A 26,454-nucleotide genomic window follows, 5' to 3' on the forward strand; every position below is an offset into this window, starting at 1 on the left:
ACAGTTTACATACTTTTTTATATTGTGTTTCCAATAACAGGTTATTGCAGTTATAGTTCTTTTTAATACATTTATTTTTTAACTATTAAGCTAGAGTCATAAGTGAATTACACACCACCATATTAGAAAAGCAGACTTTGTATGTTTATTGTTACTAGTGAGTTTTACATTACCTTCATATGTTTTTACAATGTTAATTAGCACCTTTTGCTTCCACTCAAATAACTCCCTGTAACTTTCCTTGTAAGGCAGGTCTTGTGGTGGTGAACTCCCTCAGCGTTTATTTTGGAAAGTCTATATCTCTCCTTCATTTCTGAAGGGCAGTTTTGCCAGATACAGTATTTTGGGTTGACGGTTTTTTCCTTTCAGTATTTTAAATATGCCATCCCTTTCTCTCCTGGCCTAAAAAGTTTCTATTGAGAATTCCACGAATAGTCTTATGGGGGTTTTCTTGTATGTAACTTCTCCCTTCTCTCTTGCTGCTTTCAAAATTCTTTGTCTTGATTTTTGACAATTTAATTTTAATATGTCTCAACATAGCCCTGTTTGGGGTCCTGTGGGCTTCGTGGATCTGGATGTCCATTTTTCTTCCTACATTTGGGACTTATTGCTTTAAGTCTCCTATTGCTTTATACTTTCTTTTTATACTTTATACTTTCATCTCATTGCTTTAAGTCTCTTATTGCTTTATACTTTCTGTGCCTTTCTCTTTCTCTTCTCTTTTTGAGATTCCCATAATGCAGATACTGTATCATTTGATGATGATCCATAAGTCCCATAGGCTTTCTTCACTCTTTTTCATTCTTTTTTTCTGTTTCTGTGACTGGATAATTTCAAATGTCCTGTCCTCTAGCCCACTGACTGCTTTTTCTGCATGGTTGACTTTGCTTTGGAAGCTCTCTGTTTAATTCTTTAGATCAGTCTTTTTTTTTCAGCTCTCATTTGTTTGATTCTTTTTTTTTTTTTAATTTCTCTGTTGAATTTCTTGTTTTGTTCATACATTGTTTTCTAATTTTGTTTAGTATGTGCTTATAGTTTACTAAACATCTTTGAGAGGATTATTCTGAATTAGTTCATAGATCTCCATTTCTGTAGGGTTAGTTATTGGAGCTTTATTAGTTTCCTTTAGTAGAGTCATGTTTACCTTATTTTTCATGATCCTGATTCCTTATGATGGTACCTGCACATTTGAGTAAGTGGTCTCTTCTTCCACATTTGACAGGTTCTCTTTGGTAGAGACAGTTCTTTACCAGTCAGCTCAGATGGGGGTTTAGATGTTTCAGCTGGTAACGTACTTGGGCAGGTGGGGCTTATATCAGGGTTTAGTTTTGGGAAAGGTCACTGCCCAAGCTGTGAGGTTAGGGGAGAGGGGGAAGTGCTACTGTCTGAGAACGGTTCCCTGCCCAAATGAGACTATAGGTTAGGCGCCACGATCTCCTGGATAGTTGGGACTGAGTACCATACTCAGCAATAGGCAGTGCTGTAAATTAGCTTCCCTGCCCTCATGGTGCAACAGAACAGCCCCAAAGCCTGCATGGCTTGTTTAGAGTCACAAACCAATGGTATGAGTATGTGCTGAATTCCCTGAATAGAAGGAGCCACCACTGGTTTTGCTCTACATACAAGGAAGGCCATGAGCTGTGCTCTCCAAATGTCACTGTAAGTAGGGCTGTAGGATGGGCTACACAGCATCGCATATGCTCTGGTTAGGTTTCCTGGTCAGGCAGGCTGAAGGCTGTAAAAAGCAGCAGGCAAAACTGCAATTTAGTTTCCACACCTGGGAGGGGGCCCTCATACATGCTTCAAGATTAGAAAGGCTCTTGTTTGGGGTTCAAATTAAGCAGAACTCCAAATTCCCTGGCCTAACAAGGCCACCATCCCAGCCCTGCAGATGATAGGGCCACCAGCCAGACTCTCCACTCCAATGCCACTCTAATCAGAGTTGTCAGGTAGGTTACACATATACCCAGGTGCTCTGGTTAGGTTTTTCTGGTCAGGTGGGCCTGGAGACTGTATTCAGCTTTGGACAGCACCATAAATTATCTTCCCTGTCCCCCTGGAGCTTCAGACCAAGCCTCATGACCAGCAAGGCTTTTTGGGAATCAAATCAGAGAGAATTGCATGCTTAACTCCCCAGATAACAGGGCTACTGTCTTGGGTCTGCAGAAGCAGAGCCACTGAGCAGGTTCTCCACTCAATTGCTGCTATACCTGGGGCTAGAGGGTAGCTATTGAGATTCCCATGAGCTCTGGTAAGGTTTCCTGATTAGCAGGGTTGGAGGCTATATTCAGCAGTGGGCAGGGCTATGGATTAGATTCCCTACCAGAATGGAGTAAAGAGACAGAACAGACCCCAAGACTGGCAAGATTCTTCTCGGGAAGCTAATCAGGCAAACCTGGGCACCAGACTCCAGCCAGATGGGGTTGCTGACTTGGCTCTGCAGATGATCAAAGCCCCAGCCGAGCTCTTTTCAACTCTTATATGAGTCTTATATGAGTATCTTTGGAATAGGAAAGAAGTAGATATGGCAAGCAACTCCGGGCTAAGAACGTAGGAATCTGATATGTAAGTCCTAGGATAAGAAAAATTAATGAAATATTTTTAGCAGAAACTGCATTCTCCTTTTCATTCCTAATGCATGGTGCTTTTCTTAGAAGCTTAGTGTGCATTATACTAGATATACATTTACATCTTTACATTTCATATCAGTTTCATTTACACTCTAGTTATTTTTTCATGTTTGGAAGGTGGTATTTTTAAAACAATTTATAAGGGCGTCTGGGTGGCTCAGTTGGTTGAGCGGCTGCCTTCGGCTCAGGTCATGATCCTGGAGTCCCGGGATCGAGTCCCACGTCGGGCTCCCTGCTCAGCAGGGAGTCTGCCTCTCTCTCTGACCCTCCCCCCTCTCATGCTCTCTATCTCATTAAAGAAAAAAAAAAAAAAAATTATAAAAACAGGTGCTCCAAAATGGAATTTATTTGCCTTAAAAACCTTTAGCAATTTTCCTTTATAAACATCTGACTGTTTTTGCTGTAATGTATTATCACTTTCAAGCTTAAACAATTCTGTTTCTGAGTATTTCATATTGTAACGAATCTGAAGTTCATTTTATACACACTGAAGCAGTCTGTGGATAACATTTAAGCACCAAACTTGAGTTCATAGAAAAGAAATAATCCTTTTTGGTTCACCTTTTATGTGGCAGTTTTTTTTTTTTAGATTCTCAGAGTTGCATTAAAATGTGTGTATATGCTCTTAATGAATTAATAGTAGCATAAAGATCAGCATATTTAATAGAACTAAATATGGAATCCATCCTTTTTTAATTCTAATGGATTTAGTTACTAAAATATTAGAAGGATTACATTTTAATGCTCAATAAAATGACCTCTCTAGAGACTTTGTCATGCAGTAATGTAAATGCTTCTAAAAATGACACTAAAACAAATGTTACAAAACATGAAAGCTATGTGTTTTTCTCACATTTTATCAACTTAAATATGTTGCTTGTGTACTTACTAGTTACATAATGCCATGAAAGAAAGCTCACCTTTATTTGATGATGGACAGCCTTGGGGAGAAGAAACTGAAGATGGAATTATGCATAATAAGGTACCTTACATTACCACGAACATTATAGTTATCTTGGTATTATTAACTGTGTAACTATTGAAATTAATATAGTCGGGCGCCTGGGTGGCTCAGTGTCTGCCTTTGTCTCAGGTCATGATCCCAGGGTCCTAGGGCAAGCTCTGCCCCAGGCTCCCTGCTCAGCAGGGGCTCTGCTTCTCTCTCTGCCCCTGCCCCCGCTTGTGCGTGCACGTGCACGCACGCACTGTCTCTCTCTCTCGCAAAAATAAATAAAAATATTTTTTAAAAAAAAATTAATATACTCTTTAGTGGAGTCTTTTTGCTTCCCAAAAAACTTCTAAAATTGAATTTTTTTTAACATAAATAGATTTATTCTTGGAATCACATTGTCATTTCTTAAAATTAAGTAGGCATAGAAATTTAAAATGGTAACTAAGTGGGCCACTTGGGTGGCACAGTTGGTTAAGTGTCCAACTCAGGTCATGATCTCCGGGTCATGGGATCAGGTCCCGCATCTGGCTCCACGCTCAGCTTGGATTCTGCTTGAGACTTTTTCCCTCACCCCTGCTCCTCCTCTCACATGTGCAGCCACATGCTTGCGTAGTCACTCGCTCGCTCTCTCTCTCTCTCTAAAATAATCTTTTTTAATAAAATGTTAAGTAAGTAAAACATGCACGGAAATTGGAATTAAATCATAACATGTTACTGTTTTGTATATAAATGTAACATTTCTTTTCTCCCGTACCTTTTAGAATGATATCAATACTGGCAACATAAGTCTTTGAGTCTTAAATATTACATGTGGGTCTTATGTTTTGTTTTGGCCTTTTATTTAGGCATATTACCACTTAGATCTGAGTTACCACTTCCAAAAGGGATTGAGATAAAAGTAAACATGGTCTAAGTTGGTTCCCAAGCCATACTTTATTGGAGCCTAAACTATGTAACTGACCCCACCCTATTTCCTAAAATAAGCAAATTTATGTGTCTAAATAGAGCAAACACCAACTCCAAGGAATAGATTTATAATATTGAGGTTAAACATTAATGTGCCCTAGCACATGTAAAAGATCGATCACCATGCATGTCCCTAAAAAGAAAAACTATTTTCTGTGCTAATTCTAATCTACACTCTTTGGAGCATTTGACATTAAAAAAAAAAAAAGTGGCAAAGAACTTTAGTCTCATTTTTTATTACTACTTTTCATTACTTTTTTTTTTTTTTTTTTAAACAGAGTAACCATACCTTTTACTATTTCAGCAATGTCCCCTGCTGGAGAAGCAGTTAGAAAGCCTTTGATCCTACTCTTGAGAGAACTCTCCTCCCATGTTGCAATATGTGCACTGGACTAAATTTATCTGTACCTCATTTTGCAGCCAAATACAACACTTGTTAAATATTAAATTTTTTGACGTTTATCCTACAGGTTAAACCAGTAAGTTATTCTTGCTATTTTAGCTATTATTTCAAATAACAATATAAAGGGCAGCACTTTGGAAATTATAAAGTGCTGCTCTGTATAGAATATTATAAAAAAATATTTTAAAGAAGGTTATCAAAGTGCCCAATTTCACCAAATTATGAGCCTCACCTTTGTGGATCCAGAAACTCAATTTGTTAGTAGCAGAGCATTTGACTGCAGAAATTTAATTTGTTTTTTAATCTGCAAAATCAAAATTAACAAAGCTTAAACTGATTCACTGTCACCAAATTCACAAGAGACTGATCTGAAATAGAATGAAAATGTATTATTTTATCATCAGTGGTATACCTTTCCAGTTACAGGAATACTCATACTGCCTATTCAGGGTAACCTTTCCATATCAACCAAGTAATACAAAGGTTGGTTAGTTGGCGGAGAATCAGCACAAAGGGAATTGATTTGTCTTGAGGGATATTTATTTATCAGCCATCCTCACCTCCTGACAAAGCATGCATCTTCAGTGACCGAAACACCTCATAACTGCAGAATATAGTGTTACTTTCTCTTGGATAAATATTAAGAATGCTAATATTCTGCTATTTGGATCTCTACTAACCATGCCATTTTTTTAGACTGAAGTTACAGTGTAACTATAGCCTTCATTCTGATTTTCACAGCTAGACTTAGTTTAATTGGACTTAGATCATCATCAGTTCATTTAAGTTTTTCATAAGGTTGATTGCATAAAGATGAATGTGCATTTTATGTTGAATTATATTTATTAATAAGCTTCCTTGTTTGACCTCAAAATTCTGGAGGTATGGTTTCTTTACCGTTTACTAATTTTAACCTTTATCCAAATTTAAGTGTTCTTTATTATCCTCATTCACATTAGAAGTAGCAGACGGAGTAAGTCTGTGCAGCATAATTAATTATATATCCTAGGTTTGTGTCTCATTTATAGGAGTTCTTATAACTACTTAGTATTCCTGACTTTTTTTTAATTCAAATTTAAATTTTCACTTAGAAAAATGAAACAAACTAAATAGAGAATAATAGCTTTTTTTCCTTAATGTGCTTAACCCAATCAGTTGTTTTTGGACTACACCATAAAATGCTATGAGAGTTTCATGACTGGTGCTGACAGTTTTGAAGAGATGAATGCAGAGTTGCAGTCAAAGTTGAGTAAGTGTTCTCATTCCTAGTGTGCTTGCTTAGTCATGTATTAAACTCTGTTCGTGGAGTTGTAGCTCATTTTACCACACCCAGTGTTTATATGAGCTACTCTAAATGTGTTTGGATGCCTACTAATTTTTGTCTTCATTGTTTCTTTGGTGAAGAGAAGTGATAGTTAAGCAGAAGAATACCAATTTTGGAGTCAGACCTGAGGCAAAACCTCTTCCTGGCTACGTGACTTTAATAGATTACTTAACCTGTCTAACAAAGTTTTGCAAGATTAGGTGGCCATGTACATAAAGTATCAAACACACTACCAGGAACACAGAAGATAATCAGCGAATGTTATTCCTATGATATTCTTGCTTTACTGTTTGAGAAATTAAAGTACCAATTAATCAAAAGACCTAAGGTCCCTTCAAAATGTGTGGCACACAGTTAATGGACTATTATATTTCCAAAGAAAGAAATTGTTTATGTTTCCACTCTATTTTAACCTAGGGACATTCAGTGTTTACTAGCTAACTCTAAAATGTTCCAGAGGAATTAATTTAATTGTTTTTTTCTTTTATTGAAATAGTCTTATATGTAAAATGGTAGAATGGTGGGTAAAACAGATAAATTTAAGATGTGTAAAACTGTTTCTCCAATGAAATCAATCAAAACAGGAGACTATCACCTTGCCAGTATTGGCACAAAAGGTAAAAACACTTCTCCTATGTTCCCATTGGACATATCTTCCTGAACTAATAGGACAATTTCAGCTTGTCGACATAAGAAAAGGAGCAAGGTAAATGAAGTTTCATTTTGAAAGAGGAAAATTCATAGTGATCTAATATAAAAAGCATTTAGTGAATTCATTTACTCACACAGTATTTATTGTATATCTACAGTGGGCAAGCCACTATTTAGGCACAAAGGATAGAGTAATGAATAAGAGATAGAAAATCCCTGCCCTGTGAGGTTACCTCTACTACAGAAAATAATCAAACAACTATAAATCAAAGGTTGATAAGTGCTATGAAGAAAAATAAAGCAAGTAAGAGGGTAGAAAGTGTAGTGAAGGGAAAGGTTTGCTATTTTAGAGGGTAGGATATCCTTAACTGGTAGCATTTTGAGCAGAGACCAAGAAGGAAGTAAGGAGACAGCAATGGTGAAGACCTGGGGAAAAATGTTTCTAGGCAGAATTGAGATCTTACTAAGTTTTGGGGTTTTCTCTCCAGAGGATTTATTTAATGTTGATGCTTCCAAGCTGGAATCATTAGCAGCAAAAAACAAAGCATTGAATGAACAGATTGCAAGATTGGAACAAGAAAGAGAAAAAGAACCGGTTAGTAAACATGCTTATTTCATCAATAGGCTTATATACTTAGCTCTTTTGGACTCTTGGATCTCCTTAAAGAATACCAGCTGTTTCTTTATTAAAAAATAAATAAATAAAATAACAAAATAAGCTTCTTAAAAATTAATTTTTTTACATAGGATAGAACTCCCCATGAAAACATGTTTGGTATCTCTAGAGCTTTGTTTTCCCTTGTGATCTATCAGTCTTGAACTAATGGTGTTCAGAATATGATGAAAGAGTCTTACCTATTTACATAAGACCAAAAAGATCTTTTGAACAAGATCCCCATGTTATATACCTTTAGGGAGCACAATTTACAAGAAGTCCTGAGTTATGTAGTTAGTGAAAAGGGAATGGTGATAAGTGGGTTTATGTAATATACTGTATTCTAAGGGCTTTCTAAAAGCTAAATGATAATATCCAGATACCTAATTTTATTTTGGGTGTTATATTACTGAAGTGCCCAGACTGTTCTGTAAAATATCAGATTTTAAATGTTTGTGCTTTTTAATTCTGACCCTTGACTTTTTGTATCCCAAACTGACTTCCTGAAAAGTACATCTTCTTAATTAGGTAATAACAGCAAAGTTACCTTTTAGTTCTTTGGCTTCCTCTAAAAGAGATAGGAAACGCTAATACACCTTTTTCTAAGATGAATTTAAATAATATTGTGTTATTTTCAAGTAAAGGAATGGTTATCAATTAGAATAATATGGTTTTTTTTCTTTTAAAGAATCGTCTAGAGTCATTGAGAAAATTGAAAACTTCCTTACAAGCAGATGTTCAAAAATATCAGGCATACATGAGCAATTTGGAGTCTCATTCAGCCATTCTTGACCAGAAATTGAATGGGCTTGATGAAGAAATTTCTAGAGTAGGTAAGCACAACCAATGCTAAAAGAGGACATTCATACTGGAATGGGGACCTGCCTGGGTTTTAATCACATACAGAGACAGCTTTGTCATCCATATTGTTTTTCCTTTAATGGTGAATGGCTATAGCAGGCCACCAAGTTTTCAATGCCTTCTACATGTATTAGTTTTCTGAGGCTGCTATAAAAAAATACCACAAATTTGGTAGATTAGAACAATAGAAATTTGTTCTAAAGGCCAGAAGTCCAAAATTTATTATGGCCAAGCTTCCTCCAAAGACTCTAGGGGAGAATTCATTCCTTGTCTCTTCCAGCTTCTCTTATCTGATGGTATTCCTGAGCTTTTGGCCATGTCACTCCAATTTCTACCTTCATCTTCACATTGCCTTTTCTCTGTATGTGTGTCTCCTCTTCTGTTTGTGTCCATTTCTCATAGCCTCTATCTTTTAAGGACATTTATGATGGCATTTAGGACCCACTAGATAATCCAGGGCAATCTCATCTCAAAATATTTAATGTAATCATATCTGCAAAAACCCCTTTTCCAAATAAGGAGATGTTTACAAATTCCAGGGATTAGGATTTCATATGTTTGGGTGACCATTATTCAACCTGCTACATGTTTTCAGGTGTCTGATTTTTTAAAGCTAAAAGGGACCTAACCTAAAAACATATGCTGCCTAATATAAATATATATTCTATTCCACCTTGTAATTAATAAGCCAGATTCTTAATTCTCTGCTGGCTTCAGGCTGCTACAATGGTCTTATCCTCCCTCACTACCTTCTAAGCCACTTGGCAGCTTAAGCTGTTTGAAAAGTAAGATGGAGGGGCGCCTGGGTGGCTCAGTCATTAAGCGTCTGCCTTCGGCTCAGGTCATGGTCCCAGGGTCCTGGGATCGATCCCCACATCGGGCTCCCTGCTCGGCGGGAAGCCTGCTTCTCCCTCTCCCACTCCCCCTGCTTGTGTTCCGTCTCTCGCTGTGTCTCTCTCTGTCAAATAAATAAATAAAATCTTAAAAAAAAAAAAAGATGGAAATACTACAATTCTTTGGAAGCAAAAGCCCAATTAAAGAAAACATATTTATATCCTGTGTGTTCCTAATCTTGTTTTTCTTAAGCACGTATCAATCATAATCATAAAATTGAAAATACTGTAACACATGGATTGATGTTTCTCTACTGCCAGAAGGAAAGCAACGTATTCATAAATCACAGAGCCATTGGATGGCAAAATGAATAACTCTATGGACCTATTGTACTATTTTTCTAGGTGTTTGTCTGCTTCAGTTTTATTCTTGTAGGATTTTACAGGCTGTGTCTGTCCCACATAGGATTTGTGTAGATAGTCCCTAGGATATTTGATTTAATGCTTAGTATTAGTAATATTAACCATCCATCAAGTCAAAGATAATTACATGGAGTATTTGCTTAAATCAGGTTATTTTTTTCCAAATAACTCTGATTACATATATTAGATTTTCTCTAAACCAAGCCTTTAAATAATTTACATTTGGCCCCTAATGTTTGTTCTCCATGATGACAAGAAACCATAGACTAATTTTTTATTATAGCAATATTTGTAATGCAATTAAATCAATACTTTATAATATTCTGTCTTCCTCATTGGTATTTATTAAGAGAATTTTCGTACTTCCTACTTTTCTTGTGAGAATTTTTTTCCCAGTAATTGCAAGCTAAAGAGGTGAGAGATATATTTTAGCGATCATTTGCCATTCCAGATTGATTTAGTTTGTGATAATAATTTGATAGCCTACGATGTTTTTGTTCTGAATATTTTAACTTTCATGATTATTTAAAGTCACTCATGGCCAAGAATCAAAGAGACCTATTAAAACTGTATGGAGACAGAAAGGAAAGGAAGGAAGGAAGAAAGAGAGAGAGAGAGAGAATAATGTACATTGTGGATTTTTTGTGCAGATTCCTGTGATAAATGTATAAAATTTTACTTCAGCTATTTTTATTTTGAGCTCAAGTGTGGAACTTTCCAAGTACAGTGCTACAAATGAGTTATAACAAAGCCAAGATCTTGATCCTGTCAGCCCATGGAATGATTGTCTTGGCCCCTTTGGTCATGCATATTCTCATCCATCTACCCCAGCCTGCTTAAAAGTACTATCCTATTGGGGCGCCTGGGTGGCTCGGTCGTTAAGCGTCTGCCTTCGGCTCAGGTCATGATCCCAGGGTCCTGGGATCGAGCCCCGCGTCAGGCTCCCTGCTTGGCGGGAAGCCTGCTTCTCCCTCTGCCACTCCCCCTGCTTGTGTTCCCTCTCTCGCTGTGTCTCTCTCTTCAAATAAATAAATAAAATCTTTTAAAAAAAAAAGAAAAGTACTATCCTATTCTTTATAAGCTATGAATAACAGGTTGGAAAACACCATCCTGTATAACCCCAAATATTTTAAGTTTGATAACTTTTCTTGCCCTTTGTATAATCATTTGCTGTTTGTAAGTACCATTTTGTCTTAGTAAAATAATATAGTCATTCTTGCTTACAAATTTTGGTAAATAGAGGGGTGCCTGGGTGGTACAGCCAGGTAAGCGTATGACTCTTGGTTTCAGCTCAGGTCATAATTTTGGGGTCCTGGGATCAAGATCAAGCCCCACATCAGACTCTGTGCTCAGTGTGGAATCTGCTTAAGATTCTCTCTCTCCCTCTGCCCCTCCCACCTGTACTTGCGTGTGCGCTCGCTCTCTCAAATAAGTCTTTAAAAAAAACAAACAAATTTTGGTAAATAGAGCAAGAACTTAACCGCTGTAGTGACTTAATATTTGATCAAACTACTGAAAATGTCAGTGAAATAAGAATAAAGTGATGTATTTGAACATAAATATTTTTATATTTGTGAAAAACTTGTGGGTTTTCTGACTTATTGCAGAGAATCATGCTGGAATATTAAAAGCATTCGAAGTGGTCATTGGCAGACTATCCCTCTTAGGTGTAATAATTCTTAATCCTAGTCATTATGTGTGAGGCCATATTTTTTTCATGTAGCACTTTCTGAAAATCATGCAAGCCAATAAGGAAGTAAGTTTCTAACATAAAACTTTTATTGTATCATCTTTCAGGAATGTTATTACCAAAGTGGGATCAAATAGAATCACCCCCAAAAAGAGAAGAGAAAAATATACATGTAAATAACCTGGAAATTTAGACCTATTAATCAAGTCTCTTAAATAATGGCATCGGAGCACCTGACTGGCTCAGTTGGTAGAGTGTACGACTCTTGAGCTTGGGGTTGTGAGTTTGAGCCTACACTGGGTGTAGAGACTGAGTTAAAAAAATTAAAATCTGGTTCAGCAATGTTTTAAAAATAAATAAATAATGGCCTCAATTTCTTTGTAGGAATTGAAAGAACTTAACAAATTTGTTTTCTTTAATGCAGAACTAGAATATGAAACAATGAAACAGGAGAATACTCGCCTACAGAATATTGTCGATAACCAGAAGTACTCAGTTGCAGACATCGAGAGAATAAATCATGAAAGAAATGAACTGCAGCAGACCATTAATAAACTAACCAAGGACCTGGAAGCTGAACAACAGCAGTTGTGGAATGAAGAGCTAAAATATGCCAGAGGCAAAGAGGCGGTATGTCATACCATTTCCAGAGTGGCAACTTAGAGCTGACATTTGTAAAGGTCTATCCCTGTTAAGAAAAACTGAGTCGGTAGAATAAATTGGCTAAGAGTTAAAACTTTTTAACATTGACATTTTACTAAAACACACTCATCCCTTTATGTCAATTCAGTAACACCCCAATTTCTCTCAGTCAGATTTAAGGTAGACCGTACTTTTTAGCAGTGAACCAAGAAATAAGCAAAAATGTCTCTAAGTACATGAAAATAATGTTCATAAATCACATGCCTTTTATTCTAGAAGAGGATATGAGTCGATTCTTCATTTACCTAGTCACTATTCAAACATTTGTTTAACATCTGCTGTGTGCCACTTCCCATGCTGAGCTTAGAAGAATAAAGATAAAAAGACAGACTCTCCCCTCAAGAAACTTCCAATCTAGTTGATATGAGACCATGAGATCAGACCTCTAAAAAATGTTTGCACAGGGTATTAAGGAAGCATATAGTATTCCTAACCCAGATGTAGTGTCTGTGGTGTGGGAAGATATATGAGGTGATTTTTAGAAAGGTTTCCTTGAAGAGATAATACCTGAACTGAATTGGGAAGTGTAAGTAAGTTATCTTGGCAAGGGTAGGGGAGTCAGCAAACAAGTATATGGGAAAGCCCAAAGAGAAAATTGCGTGTTGTACTCTGACATCAGAATCTTTTCATATGGCTGGAGCTTAATAGCAAAGGATAGGGGCACAGCAAAAGAGAAGACTCAAGAGAAAAAGCACAGACCAGACAATAAAGATTCTTTTCATATTTAAAAGTTTGGGCTTTATTCTGAAAGCTCCAAGAAGCCCTTAAGATTTTTAAACAGATACTACATTTCAGAAAGATCTCATTTTTGGTCATGTGAAAAATGGATTGGAAGGGAGCAAAACAGATAAGGATCTGTGGCAGTAATGTGGTGAGAAGTTATGAGCTGAATTTAGATAATGCTAGTGGAGATTCAAAGAAGTGGGTGACTTCTGACTACTTAGGAGGTAGAGGGAATAAGACTTGATGAAAGACAAAGGGTGCATTCACAGTGTCTGGTTTGGGCAATGGGGCAAGCAATAGTACCGCTCACTCCAACATAGAAGAGAAATGGCCAGTCAGGAATAGAGATGGTATGCTGAACCTGTTATGTCCATGGGGCATTCTAATAGGCTATTGTTCTGTGAGTCTGAACCTCAGCATAAAATATGAGGGTTTGCATTGTAGACTAAGTAAAAATCAGAATGTATTGTGATTGAAACCACATGAGTAGATGAATTCACCAAGGAAGAATGCATAGGAGGAAGGGAGCACCAGCATCTTAAAGTGGACAAAGGTCCCTTAAGAGAGGCCTAAAAGTAACTGAGGACTAGCCAGAGAGGTCAAGAGGACAGAAACTGAAAAAGGAAGTCAGGAAGGAATTAGCAGTATCAAAGGCAATAACGGGATTTAAAAGTTTCTGTCAGATTTGGTAACAGCAGTCACTAGTGACCTTCACCAGAATCAAAGTATTTGACTTCATTTCAGTTTTAGAGGTAGCACATTATCCTTGTAGATAACATTGTTGAGAAAGTGGGCATACTGGCCATATGAATTTCTAGATAAAGTTTATCTTTATTTTTGTTGGCAGTCCCTTATAAATATTCTATACTTCTGCCTTGCTAGCTGTGCACTCTTTACTCTTACCTTTTAATGTAGCTCTCAGTAGACAAGAACTTTTTCTTAATGATTTAGCATAATCATGAATGTGACACCAGTATATTCTAAAACAACAATAAGTTAACAGGTTGTCTAGGGACCAAATAATATTTTTCTATCAAATAGTTCCAAAGTGATTTTTTTCTGCTATATACACTATTGCATTCCTAAGAAAAATTATGTAAGTTAAGACTCTTTTAAGAAAAGGTAATAAATCGTGTCTTTCAAAGGGCTCTCTCTCTCTCTCTCTCTCTCTCTTTTTTAATGGAAAAAATAAACTAGAGAGTTTCAAAATTAAATTTTGAAGTTTTCTACCCTAGTATTTTCAGGTACAATGTTTGTTTATTGGTAGGTATAGTACTAAAATTTATACCTCACTGAGAAAAATTTAGTCTCTGTTTTGCTCCAGAGGTAATGGCATTTTTTATCCTATTACTTCCAGCACTTTCCTTAATACATTATTTCTTATATTTATCACTATTGTTAAAATAAAAAAGTAGATCAAACAAAGCAGCTCTTTTTGCCCAAAGAGACAATATTGGTTTTTCATCCTGGTCACCTTATAAAGTACATTATAGGCATGATACAAATGGTTTCTTAATCAGTCAGGTTTTAACTATTTTGTATTTTTAAAAATCTGTATTTTGCATACCTACATATGTAATTTTTCATGTGCAGTAAACATTGCCTCCTTTTTTTAATCCCTGTCTCACCATACTTTTGCTTTGCCTTGACTATCTTTACTCCCTCATCCTAACCCTCTAGGTAATCTCTGTCCCTGTGTATTAAGGAGAAAGATAGACATTTATAAGAAGTAGACTGTAGGGGCACCTGGGTGGCTCAGTCATTAAGCATCAGGTCATGATCCCAGGGTCCTGTGATTGAGCCCCACATTGGGCTCCTTGCTCAGCGGGAAGACTGCTTCTCCCTCTCCCCCTCCCCTTGCTTGTGTTCCCTCTCTCGCTGTGTCTCTTTCTCTCTGTCAAATACATAATATCTTTTAAAAAAGAAGAAGTAGTAGACTGTAGTGGTGATCCCAAAAGTCTTTGAACCTAGAATTTGGTAAACCTGTATTTTAACCCTGGATTTTCCATCACATATCTGTGTGAACTCAGCATGTTATTTAACCTCTCATAGCCTTGGTTTCCTTATTAATAAAGTGAGGTATGGTTAAACTACATCAGTGAATCTGAAATGAGTTCCTTCAACAAACATTAATATATTTTATCTCTCAAGCACTGTGTGGGAATGGGGAAGTTATGAATCTCTGGACCAGGTGAGCTCTTGAGTTTAGTTGGCTAAGATTAGCTGTATAAATGCTATTCTTTATTTTGGAGGATCAGGCTGAAAGAAGAAAATTATATGGGAAATAGGTAAGCAGTGATCTGATTAGGGCAGAGTAAGCCATACACAGTGAGAAGAAAACCTTAGGGTACTAGATGAAAGAGATTAAAGAATGATAGCAGAATGCAAAAATTTAACATCAACATTTGATCCATCATCTTTTTTTCTGAATTAATTTTTATTCCACATGCCACCTCTGGCTGATAGTAGCCTTCTGGATCTCTATGTTGAAATAGAGAGCCAGCATCTGCTGATCAGGAAAATGTGTGATCAGTTTTCACTGTCTGAATTGCTTGTGGGAAGAATAAATGTGCCACACATTTGCTCTCCCTGCAATTAGACTGGTAAAGTGCATGGGCTTGTGAAAACTGTTTTCATTTAAATAAAATCCTAGTGAAGAACAGAAGCAACTACGTATAAAACCATTTAGTAAAAGAACAAACAGAGCTATACATTTTAGTAATCCCTGAAGAGCTACTATATTACAAATTAGAGTAGTTGAAATTATTTCCTGATTCATTAATAAGAATTCTTAAATTAGGGGCACCTGGCTGGCTCAGTCTGAAGATCCTGCGACTCTTGATCTTGGGGTCATGAGTTTGAGCCCCACTCTTGGTGTAGAGATTACTCAAATGAATAAATAAATAACTTTAAAAAATCTTAAGTGTAGTGCGCCTGGGTGGCTCAGTTGGTTAAGCGACTACCTTCGGCTCAGGTCATGATCCTGGAGTCCCGGGATCGAGTCCCACATCGGGCTCCCTGCTCAGCAGGGAGTCTGCTTCTCCCTCTGACCCTCCTCCCTCTCATGCTCTCTGTCTCTCATTCTCTCTCTCGCAAATAAATAAAATCTTTAAAAAAAATCTTAAGTGTAATATATTAAGTAGCATTGCTTTTGAGAGCTGATAAATTTTTGGAAATTACAGATTAAGCAAGTTTCAATGGGTGCTCTTCCCTCATTGCATTCTTTCACTCAAAGTGTTCAGTTTTGTGGATAGGTAACAACGGTGAGAAACTATGTGTGTATTAAATGGAGGAAGCAGTATGAAAATAAATTGTCTAGACTCTGCAAATTCGTTTATTTAATCAAATATTAAGTACTACTAAATGCCAAGTACTGTTCTGAGTCCTGAGGGGACTGTTTTCATGGAGCTTACAATGAAAGTAAATTAAATAAGTAATATCAGATAGTAGTAAGTGTTATGAATAAAAATAAAGAGGATTGAGAAATTCAGAGGGCTATATTATAGCAAAAGCCTTTCTGATAATGTAATTTGAACAGAGCCCTGAAGACAGGGAAGGAGACCAGGAAATATGGAATTGTTATTAAAATATTTTTGTTAACATAACATTTGTGACTTAAATTATTATATTTCACTTATTTTGGATAAATGAAATATTTTATTTTGTACATTGACAATACTAAGTTTTGTTTGGTTTCATAATTTTTCTGACACCTTAAAAAGTAAATTTTAGTTAATACCTAAATATTGATTCTCATTCCAAACTATTTGTCCGGTAAATGAAAGAACAGTGGTATGTTGCTTACTAATTAATTACAGTTTTTAAATTATCCCACAGATTTAGTGTGAATAAAACCTTTCATTCTTTTATTTTATATATACCTTTATATTTTATTTTGAAACTGCCACCCTTACTACTAAAATAAACCAAATTACTAAACTACAAAAAATACTATAATTTTTATGTGTAATTGCAGAAATGTCAATTGAAAACCATATGGAATGGGGCTGTTTGGTTTACTTTAATGTTTCTTTTTGTGTTCTCTTTTTACAGATTGAAACACAGTTATCAGAGTATCACAAGTTGGCCAGAAAATTAAAACTTATCCCTAAGGGTGCTGAAAATTCCAAAGGTTATGACTTTGAAATTAAGTTTAATCCTGAAGCTGGAGCCAACTGCCTTGTCAAATACAGAGCTCAAGTTTATGTAAGTAATCATGAGTACTTCAAAAGATTTTTAAATGATATGACTAATGTCTTGTTCATTTATTTATAAGTAAGAGTTTAAACTTCAGCGTGTTTATAACTGAGGACTGAACATAGAAATAAAACTCTGAAACTTTTAATCTTCCTTCGTTTTGGTACTTAAAAGTCGCTATTGTACCGTCCTCTTTGAATTATAAAGCCTTTTCTTTCTCTCTACCTACTTTATTTACTTAGCTAACCAAAAGAAACTTTGATTATATTTAATATAGACACCAGGATTATAAAGAGAAAAATTACCTGACCCTTGCTCTTAAGTTGCTACTTAGAGAAGAGAAAGACATAAATAAATAATTGCTATATATGTGCTTTATTAGAGGTGTTTACAAGGTATGGTATTGAGATCAATTCTTGCCAGAACTGAGGGGAAAGAAAAGTGTCCACAGAGATGGTGAACCTGGAATGAAATCTTGAAAGTTGAGGTATTTATTGGGATGGTCTTTGGGGAAAAAGCTTCAGGCACAAGGACACACATTGAAGGCATGTGTGAAGGCATGAAATATAATAGGGCATTAAGTAACACCAGCAGTCAATAATGAAAAATCTGCACCTAATTTTTAAATGTGGCCAATGATGTAATTTGGAGAAAATTTTTAAATCGTTCTATTGCAACTTCTCAATTATTCACAGATTTTAGTATTTTAGTGGCCCCCTCAAAAATGACACTTTTCAAAATACATAGTTTTTGAATAAAGAATGTCAAAGTCTAAAGCTATGCATTTTTCCCTTGAGAATCATTCATTCATTCAATAAATTATTGATTAAGTACATACTATGCTCCATACCAGCTAGGTGCTGGAGATGAAATACCCAGAAAGATACAATTCCTACTTTTCCAGAGATCACAATTTATTGGTGAACAGACTTTGATTAAATAAAGCTGGACTCATTTTCAACAGAAAAAACCTACCCAGTAAACATACAGTCTTTTACTGAATTGTTTCTTAAGCAGTAGCTAGGTAGGCAGGTAGACAGACAGGCTGGCAGCCAGATAGTTTACGCACCCACTATTTTGAGTAGTTTGACACTGATGCAAGAAAATAATTACCGGGGCGCCTGGGTGGCTCAGTCATTAAGCGACTGCCTTCAGCTCAGGTCATGATCCCAAGGTCCTGGGATCAAGCCCCGCATCGGGCTTCCTGCTCCGCGGGAAGCCTGCTTCTCCCTCTCCCACTCCCCCTGCTTGTGTTCCCTCTCTCGCTGTGTCTCTCTCTGTAAAATAAATAAATAAAATCTTTAAAAAAAAAAAAAAAAGAAAGAAAAATAATTACCTGCATCAAATCAGTGTAGAAAGAATTACCCAATACAAAAAGAATTCACATTCTAAGAAAAGAGGGAAAGGCTTTATTGTGATCTCTGAAAATAGTTTTACATACTAATAGAACAATAAAAATAGAAATAGCATCCAGAAGGAGCAACCCCAACTGTTACAAGTAGTATTTGGAGAAGAGTTCTTAAAGAGGCATTGCATCTTTCAAAAAGGAGCAGCCAAAATTAAAACTCAGCAATAACTTCAAAAGACCTACTAAAAACATAGTAACACACAGGGTTTTCTTTTGGTGATGAAGATCACTTGGAATGAGAGGTGGTGTTTATACAACACTGAATGTACTAAATGCCACTGACCTGTACGCTTTAAAAGAGGTAGTTTTGGGCACCTGGGTGGCTCAGTTGGTTGGGCGACTGCCTTCGGCTCAGGTCGTGATCCTGGAGTCCCGGGATCGAGTCCTGCATCGGGCTCCCTGCTCAGCGGGGAGTCTGCTTCTCCCTCTGACCCTCCCCCTCCCATGCTCTCTCTCTCTATCTCATTCTCTCTCTCAAATAAATAAATAAAATCTTTAAAAAATAAATAATAAATAAATAAAAGAGGTAGTTTTATGTTAAATTCATTTTAACTTAATTATTTCAATTTAATCATTTTGAAGTGTGAGTTTGACCTCAATAAAAAAATGATGGGAAACAATGAAGTACTGTGTTGAAAGAAAATTAGTAGAATAGAGGATAAACATAAGAAATACAAGCAATAAGAGCTTCAAGGTTGGTGAACACATGGGGATGCAGGGCACACCCAGAGGGTATGGAAGCTCTGCACCCCTTCCAAGTACCTTGCCCTATGCATCTTTTCCGTCTGGCTGTTCCTGACTTTGATCATTCTTAAATGAACTGGTAAACATTTGCATGTTCTGGACACCCACCTTGCTTTTATTCCCAGAACAACCCACCCTGGCGATCTCTCTGCAGTAGTATGTCGAGATCTTCCTGGTTCTTTTTGCAGTCTCAGAGTCTTCATTGTGTAGCTTATTCAACCGGTCCTGGCTGGTGGACATATGCTATGTTTCAAATCTTGTGCTATTAAAACAGAATTCCAATGAATAGCAGAAAGAAGAAATATAAGCAGATAATTGTAAGATTAAACAGTTGAAAAGGATTAAGAGAAAAATATAAATTGTTTTCAAGAAAGATACTGCATTAATATAAGTGTACTTATAAAAAATGTTTAAATAATAGCAGTGAATCTCCAGAATCCATAAGCAAATCTAAAATTTTGCAAGTATTCAAAACCAAAAGCAAGTTGCATTCTATAGTTATAGAAATTACATTGAAAATTAGTTTTATTGGCACTCCTGGGTGGCTCAGTCAGTTGAGCATCATCTTGGTTTCTGCTTAGGTCATGATCTCAGAGTCGAAAGATCAAGCCCCATGAAAGATCAAGCCCTGCGTCAGGCTCCTCGCTCAGCAGGGAGTCTGCTTGAGATTCTCTCCCTCTCCCTTTGCCCCTGCCCCTGCATGAACACTGTCTCTCTCTCTAATAAATCTTTAAAAAAAAAAAATTACTTTTTTGCCTTATTTATAATGTATTAATTTAGTTTAAAAACATCATGGCTTCACTTTTTTTCCTCTAAAAGTGGCTCCTTCTATCACAATGTGTAGATGCCTCATGAGAAATTTTGTACTAGGTATATAGTATGTAACCCATATTCCTATATATTTTATAGGTACCACTCAAGGAACTCTTGAACCAAACTGAAGAAGAAATTAATAAAGCTCTAAATAAAAAAATGGGGTTAGAGGATACTTTAGAACAGGTAAGTAACAAAACAGTTTTTAAAAGCAAAAATAAGATTTTTTAACACTTAAGTGTGGTTTGTAGTTTCTATGGAATGAATGTGTAGCTTTTAAGGAATGAATTTTTAATAAGATATTATGGAAAATGAGAATTTGGTATACCCTTGACTTAGAAACATTTGAAGTAATTTTTTAAATAACTTAAACATCTTAGGCTACACATATCATTGATGATGAAATAAATTACTGAGTAAATTATCCTTGATTTTAAATGGAGAATTGCCTCCTTCAACTTGAGATAACTTAATATACCTTTTTTTTTTTTTAAGTTTTATATTAAGTTAAATCTCTACACCTAACATGGGGCTCAAACTCAAGACCCTGAGATCAAGAGTTGCATGCTCTTCGGACTGAGTCAGCCAGGAGCCCCTTAATATCTCTTTATACTATAAGGAATTTGAGATGGCTATCTTAAAAGTAGATATGTATCATTTGGGGCTTGAGGCTAAGTAGCCATGATAAATTAAGAGATTTTTATTAACCACACTTTTCATTCTGCACCATGAAATTCAGGGGAACTCAAATGCCTATAAAAGTCTACTTCCAAAAGTAGGTTTCAGAAAGTTCCTGCTTCTAAGATACTTGAAACATAAAATGACCAATATCCCTGAGAGAGATACTGATTCTATTATTGATTCAGTAACCTTTAAATATTGTTAAAGTTGATTAAGAAAAAGTTAAGAAGCTACTTCTCAACTGCACACAAAAGGTATTGTTTATATGACAACAAACAATTGAAGGAAAACCCTAGTTAATTCAGCTCTTCAAGAAGTATTATGCCATTTCAAGATTCCAAGATACAAAATCCTATCTTTACTCAGAATAGAAACTTGTTTTTCTCATCTGGAAATAAAACCTATGCATTTGGGGCGCCTGGGTGGCTCAGTTGGTTAAGCGACTGCCTTCGGCTCAGGTCATGATCCTGGAGTCCCGGGATCGAGTCCCGCATCAGGCTCCCTGCTCGGCAGGGAGTCTGCTTCTCCCTCTGACCCTCCTCCCTCTCATGCTGTCTGTCTCTCATTCTCTCTCTCTCAAATAAATAAATAAAATCTTTAAAAAAAAAACAAACCTATGCATTTCACAAATTATGCAAGTAACCCACATTTTTTTCATGTTAACAAATTCTATCAAAACTTACTTTGTATTAGAAAGAATCCCCACTCCTCAAAAATAGCAAATAGTTAACATTAGATAAGTGGGCAGTTTCATGATACTATTGTTATTATAATTTGGGGTTTCTGTAACATCACACAGTGGAAAGAAGATAAGGAATTATGACTGCTTTAACAGGTACTCTGCAGGTGTGAGGTCATTTAAGATGAAGTCTTCACTTCTTTCAGTTTGGTTTCTCTCTTTTGTTGGAGTGGGCACTGAACCTGTAGACTTTCAAACTGACTTGAAAGTTTTTAAAGGCTATAGGCAGGAAAACTTGGCGGGGAGGCCCGGAGGAGTTATAAAATGCCTACTATAGGTGGGGTACCTGGGTGGCTCAGTTAATCATCTGACTCTTAATTTCAGCTCAGGTCATGATCTCAGGGTCCTGGGATCAGGACTCCATGCTCGGTGGGGAGTCTGCTTGAGATTCTCTCCCTCTGCCCCCCCTGACATGCTCATACTCTCTCTTTCTCTCTGTCTAAAATAAACAAATCTTTTTTTAGGGGCGCCTCAGTGGCTCAGTCTAAGCGTCTGCCTTCGGCGCAGGTCATGATCTCAGGGTCCTGGGATCGAGCCCCGCATCGGGCTCCCTGCTCAGCCGGGAGCCTGCTTCTCCCTCTCCCACTCCCCCTGCTTGTGTTCCCTCCCTCACAGTGTCTCTCTCTGTCAAATAAATAAATAAAATCTTTAAAAAAAAAATCTTTTTTTAAAAATGCGTACTATAGTATAGGCTAGGCCCAATGTTAATATTCCGAAGATAAATATAACAAGTTTGAATGAAATATAAGCTCCCATTTGGAGAAAAAGACTGACCTGCAGTTATGCTAATCAGATTTGCATTTTTCAAAACCCTTTTGGGCACAGAAAAAAGTGACTTGTGGGGAAGCAACTGAAATTGTTAAGAAGTTAAACCAAAGTATTACAGTAGAAATAGAAGGAAGGGGACAGGTTTAGGAAATGTTGAGGTAGACTCCAGCATTTTTTGGCAGATGGTGAAAGCTGGGAAGGAAAGAAGTACCAACAGTAACTTCCATTTTTCCAGTGTGGGCAACCTTGGGGAGAAAAAAGTGAGTGCAGCTAACCAGCCCAGTACTAGAGATGTTGAGCTTGCTGTCTGCAGAACATAGCCATCCAAAAGGAAGCCGAAGCAATAGATTCAGAACATGGGGAGAGATTGTATCTGAAAATACAGATTTCAGAGTCTTTACCATATAGGTGGTACTTGAGCCCAAATGTGGGTGATATTTTTTAGACTATGTAGAGGACAGTGGCAGAGGATTAAATCTTGAGAAACAGCACCACTTAAGAGATAGGCAAAGGAAGGAGGTTCTGGGAAAAACTCTTAGAAGTGGACAAGGAGCGCCTGGGTGGCTCAGTTGGTTAAGCGACTGCCTTTGGCTCAGGTCATGATCCTGGAGACCCAGGATCGAGTCCCACATCGGGCTCCCTGCTCAGGAGGGAGTCTGCTTCTCCTTCTGACCCTCCCCCTTCATACACTCTCTCTCTCACTCATTCTCTCAAATAAAGAAATAAGATCTAAAAAAAAAGGACAAAATAGTCGGAGAACAATCACAGGAGGAGAAATGCTATAAAAGCCAAAGTAGGGAAGACTTTTGAAAAAGCCCTGATTCTAACTAAATTTACTGTAGCAATTATTTCACATTATATACATATATTAAATCATAATTTTGTACACCTTAAACCTATACAATGGTATATATTAGTTATGTCTTAAAACTAGGGGGAAAAGAAGGAAAGATCAGTAATGTTTCATATGCTTCAGAGACTAAAGACTAAAACAGTTTTTAAAATTTGACAGTTTGGGGCACCTGGGGGGCTCATTCGTTTAAGCATCTGCCTTCAGCTCAGGTCATAATCACAGGGTCCTGGGATTGAGCTCCGCATCAGGCTCCCTGCTCCGTGAGAAGCCTGCTTCTCCCTCTCCCACTCCCGCTGCTTGTGTTCCCTCTCTTGCTGTGTCTCTCTCTGTCAAATAAATAAAATCTTTTAAAAAATTTAAAAAATAAAAAAATAAAATTTGACAATTTAACCAAATTAAGATAGCATAAGGTAAAACAGCTATTTGAAATAGTAATGGTTAAACATAAATTAATGAATTAAAATAACTAAATGTTAAATAAAATTTCAACTGAGTAAATTTAAAGATCTAATTGGCTTTATTTAGCAAGTCAGAAATTGGGCAGCATCCCATTTAGCAATTAGACAAGAACTCTAAAGGAAAACAATTTTTAAGGCAGGACAAGGAAGTCATAAACTGAAAAAAAAAAAAAATTATTCTGAAATAAAGGGTCTTATTAGGGGGCTCCTGGGTGGCTCAGTAGTTAAGTGTCTGCCGTCGGCTCAGGTCATGATTCCAGGGTCCTGGGATCCAGCCCCACATCGGGCTCTCTGCTCAGTGGGAAGCCTGCTTCTCCCTCTTCCACTCCCTCTGCTTGTGTTCCCTCTCTCGCTGTCTCTCTCTCTCTGTCAAATAATAAATCTAAAAAATAAATAAATAAAAATAAAATTGCTTTGCTGGAGACTTGTAAGCATGGTATACAGATCAAGCCCCGCATCCTGGCTGCCTGCTCAACAGGGAGTCTGCTTTTCCCTCTCCCTACCCTCCCCACAACCCCTACCCCCCGCCACCCCCCCCACGTGCACTTGAGTTCTCTCTCCTCTCTCAAATAAATAAGTAAAATCTTTTTAAAAAAACTCCTAAATTCATTCCAATCTTACAACCCTGACCACACATAGAATGTCTTTCCCTTATTTTTTTATTTTTTATTTATTTATTTATTTTTTTATTCATGAGAGACAGAGCGAGAGAGAAAGGCAGAGGGAGAAGCAGGCTCCCAAGGAGCAGGGAGCCCGATGCGGGACTCGATCCCAGGACCCTGAGATCATGACCTGAGCTGAAGGCAGACGCTTAACCATCTGAGCCACCCAGGCACCCTCCCTTATTATTTCTAGCAGTTTTAATTACACATACTAGAATTTTTAACCCTTAGAAACTTTTAATTTCTAGTGAAATCTAAGAAGTAAGAAATTATAAACTGTCTTTTACATTACCATTCTGTGGATTAGCAGGTAGCATCCCATTTAGCAAATAAAAGAGCGCTCCAAATGGCTACAGAAAGGGAAAGAGACTAGAGGCACACAGTTAAGAAGCCTAATAGTATCCTGAACGATAAATGGTAAAAACTCAAACCAAGGCTATTGCAGTAAGGATGGAAAAGAGAGATTTAAAGATTGAAACAATGTAATTTAGTGGTCCATTTGGATGTGGGGCCCGCGGGGCTCGATCCCATGACCTGAGCCAAAATCAGAAGTCAGGCACTTAACTGAATGAGCCACCCGGGTGCCCCTGAAGATTTTTAAGTCAGGGCACAACACCCTTGTATTTTAGTTAGCCCATAATGTTGGCATTTTGAAGGCTAATTTAGAAGTACGTGAAACTAGAGGCACACAGTTTGGAAGTCTAACAGTATCCTAAGTGATAAATGGTAAAAACTCAAACCAACGCTATTGCAGTGAGGATGGAAAAAAGAGATTTAAAGATTGAAACAATGTAATTAGTGGTCCATTTGGATGTGAAGGTTAAGGAAGAGAGAAATTAAGAATGTTCCGGTGTCTAGCTTTGGTATATGATGTTAAAGAAAAAGAAAAATTATTCATGACACTTGTTAAAGGAAGTAAGGTAGACTTCATTCAAGGGGAACTATTACAAAGAGGTTTTCTAGTAGGTGAGAGAGATTAGGCTCAACTCCAAATACAACAACAACAAAAAAGGGGAATTTGTAACCAAGGAGAGTAGGGTACAGATCAGTAGATAAAGTATGATTGAGAAGAAACTCTGGGGGTAAAGGAGAATACTATCTAAACCAACCTAATAGCGTTCTTGCTGAAAGCAGGCCAAGGTGACCAGATAACAGCTGGAGGATGTTGGAGGAGGAGGGACTTGAGTAGATATTGAGGTTAGGGATTCTGATTAAACTGTCTTAAGCATTATTCTTACTAAAACTGGACAATACAAAGACAAACACAGAAGCCAAAAAGTCAGCCTCTTTGAGAAGACAGTTCAGAAGAGCTGAGTAGTTTGGTCAAGGAGAGAATCTTTTGGTGGTAATGTTCTAGAGCCTTGATAAAGAATACAAGAGAAGGGTGTAGAAGAAAGAATTTCAGGCTGGGATATGCTGAGATTCAGATCTCCAGAATATCAGAGTGGAGAATGTCCTGTAGGCAGTTGGAGTGTGTACATAGATATAAATAGGTATTTCTTAGCATGCAGTTAATTAAAGCCAGGAGATTTCCCAGGTGTGAAAATGAAAGAGCAAGCTCTCCCAAGTGAGCAGATGAGAATACAGCCAAGATCAGAATCCTGGGAGAACATCCACAACCAAAGTACAAGCAGAGAAAGAGAAACCTATAAGGAAGAATTAGAAGGACCTCCCAAGACTTAAAGAAAAAACTAGGAGCTTCCATGGTCGTAGAAACCAAGGAAGGGGATTTCAGAAGGGAGTGATCAACTATTTATGTTACTCAGATATCAAATAAGATTAAGTCTGAAAGATGTTCATTGACTTTAACAATTAAGATGTTAATGGTGACCATTACAAAAGCGACTTCATGAAGCAGAGGAGCCAGAAAGCGTATTGCTGTGGATTAAAGTTTGAATGGTAGTAGAAGATACTATAGTATGAATAGTCTACTTTCCAGCGAATGCTACAAATTAGACCATTACAAAAGTTTGAGTCTAAGGAGAAAAGATGGAACAGTAGTTAGAAAGTGGTGTATGGGAAAGATTTTCATTTTTGGAGGGGTGGGGGAGGGGCTTGTTTGGGTTTAAAGATGAGAGAGTTAGAGTTCAAGGGAAAGAGGGTAAAGTTTTAAAAATTAGGAGGGAAAGGGATTGATGGATTTGAATGTGGTTCATGAAGAAATACTAAGGCTTGGGGTCTAGAGAAGAGCTGAAGTGGTTGTTTCTCCTCATGAGGAAAATGGGTATCCTGCATCCTGAAACTGATTGGAAGGAAGAAGGAAAAAGTCTCATACAAATATTTTGGTTGATGGGAGGCAGGAAGTGATGGAAATTCAA

The 26,454-nt window shown here is 37.1% G+C and overlaps 1 protein-coding gene across 3 annotated transcripts in view; it reads left to right on the forward strand.

Moving 5' to 3' along the window:
• Positions 1-26,454, forward strand: part of NDC80 (NDC80 kinetochore complex component) — a 48,111-nt gene that overhangs the window by 10,818 nt on the left and 10,839 nt on the right. For all 3 annotated transcript variants that reach the window (XM_034996326.1, XM_034996325.1, XM_034996327.1), the window contains 7 exons: positions 3,523-3,612; positions 6,107-6,200; positions 7,415-7,521; positions 8,270-8,414; positions 11,813-12,018; positions 16,867-17,019; positions 20,072-20,161. In XM_034996326.1, coding sequence (XP_034852217.1) covers positions 3,523-3,612; positions 6,107-6,200; positions 7,415-7,521; positions 8,270-8,414; positions 11,813-12,018; positions 16,867-17,019; positions 20,072-20,161 — 885 coding nt within the window. The remainder of the gene's footprint in view (positions 1-3,522; positions 3,613-6,106; positions 6,201-7,414; positions 7,522-8,269; positions 8,415-11,812; positions 12,019-16,866; positions 17,020-20,071; positions 20,162-26,454) is intronic.

The sequence above is a fragment of the Mirounga leonina genome, unplaced genomic scaffold (genome assembly GCF_011800145.1).
Source record: "Mirounga leonina isolate KUSES-001 unplaced genomic scaffold, KU_Mleo_1.0 Mir_93, whole genome shotgun sequence".
Lineage (NCBI taxonomy): Eukaryota > Metazoa > Chordata > Mammalia > Carnivora > Phocidae > Mirounga > Mirounga leonina.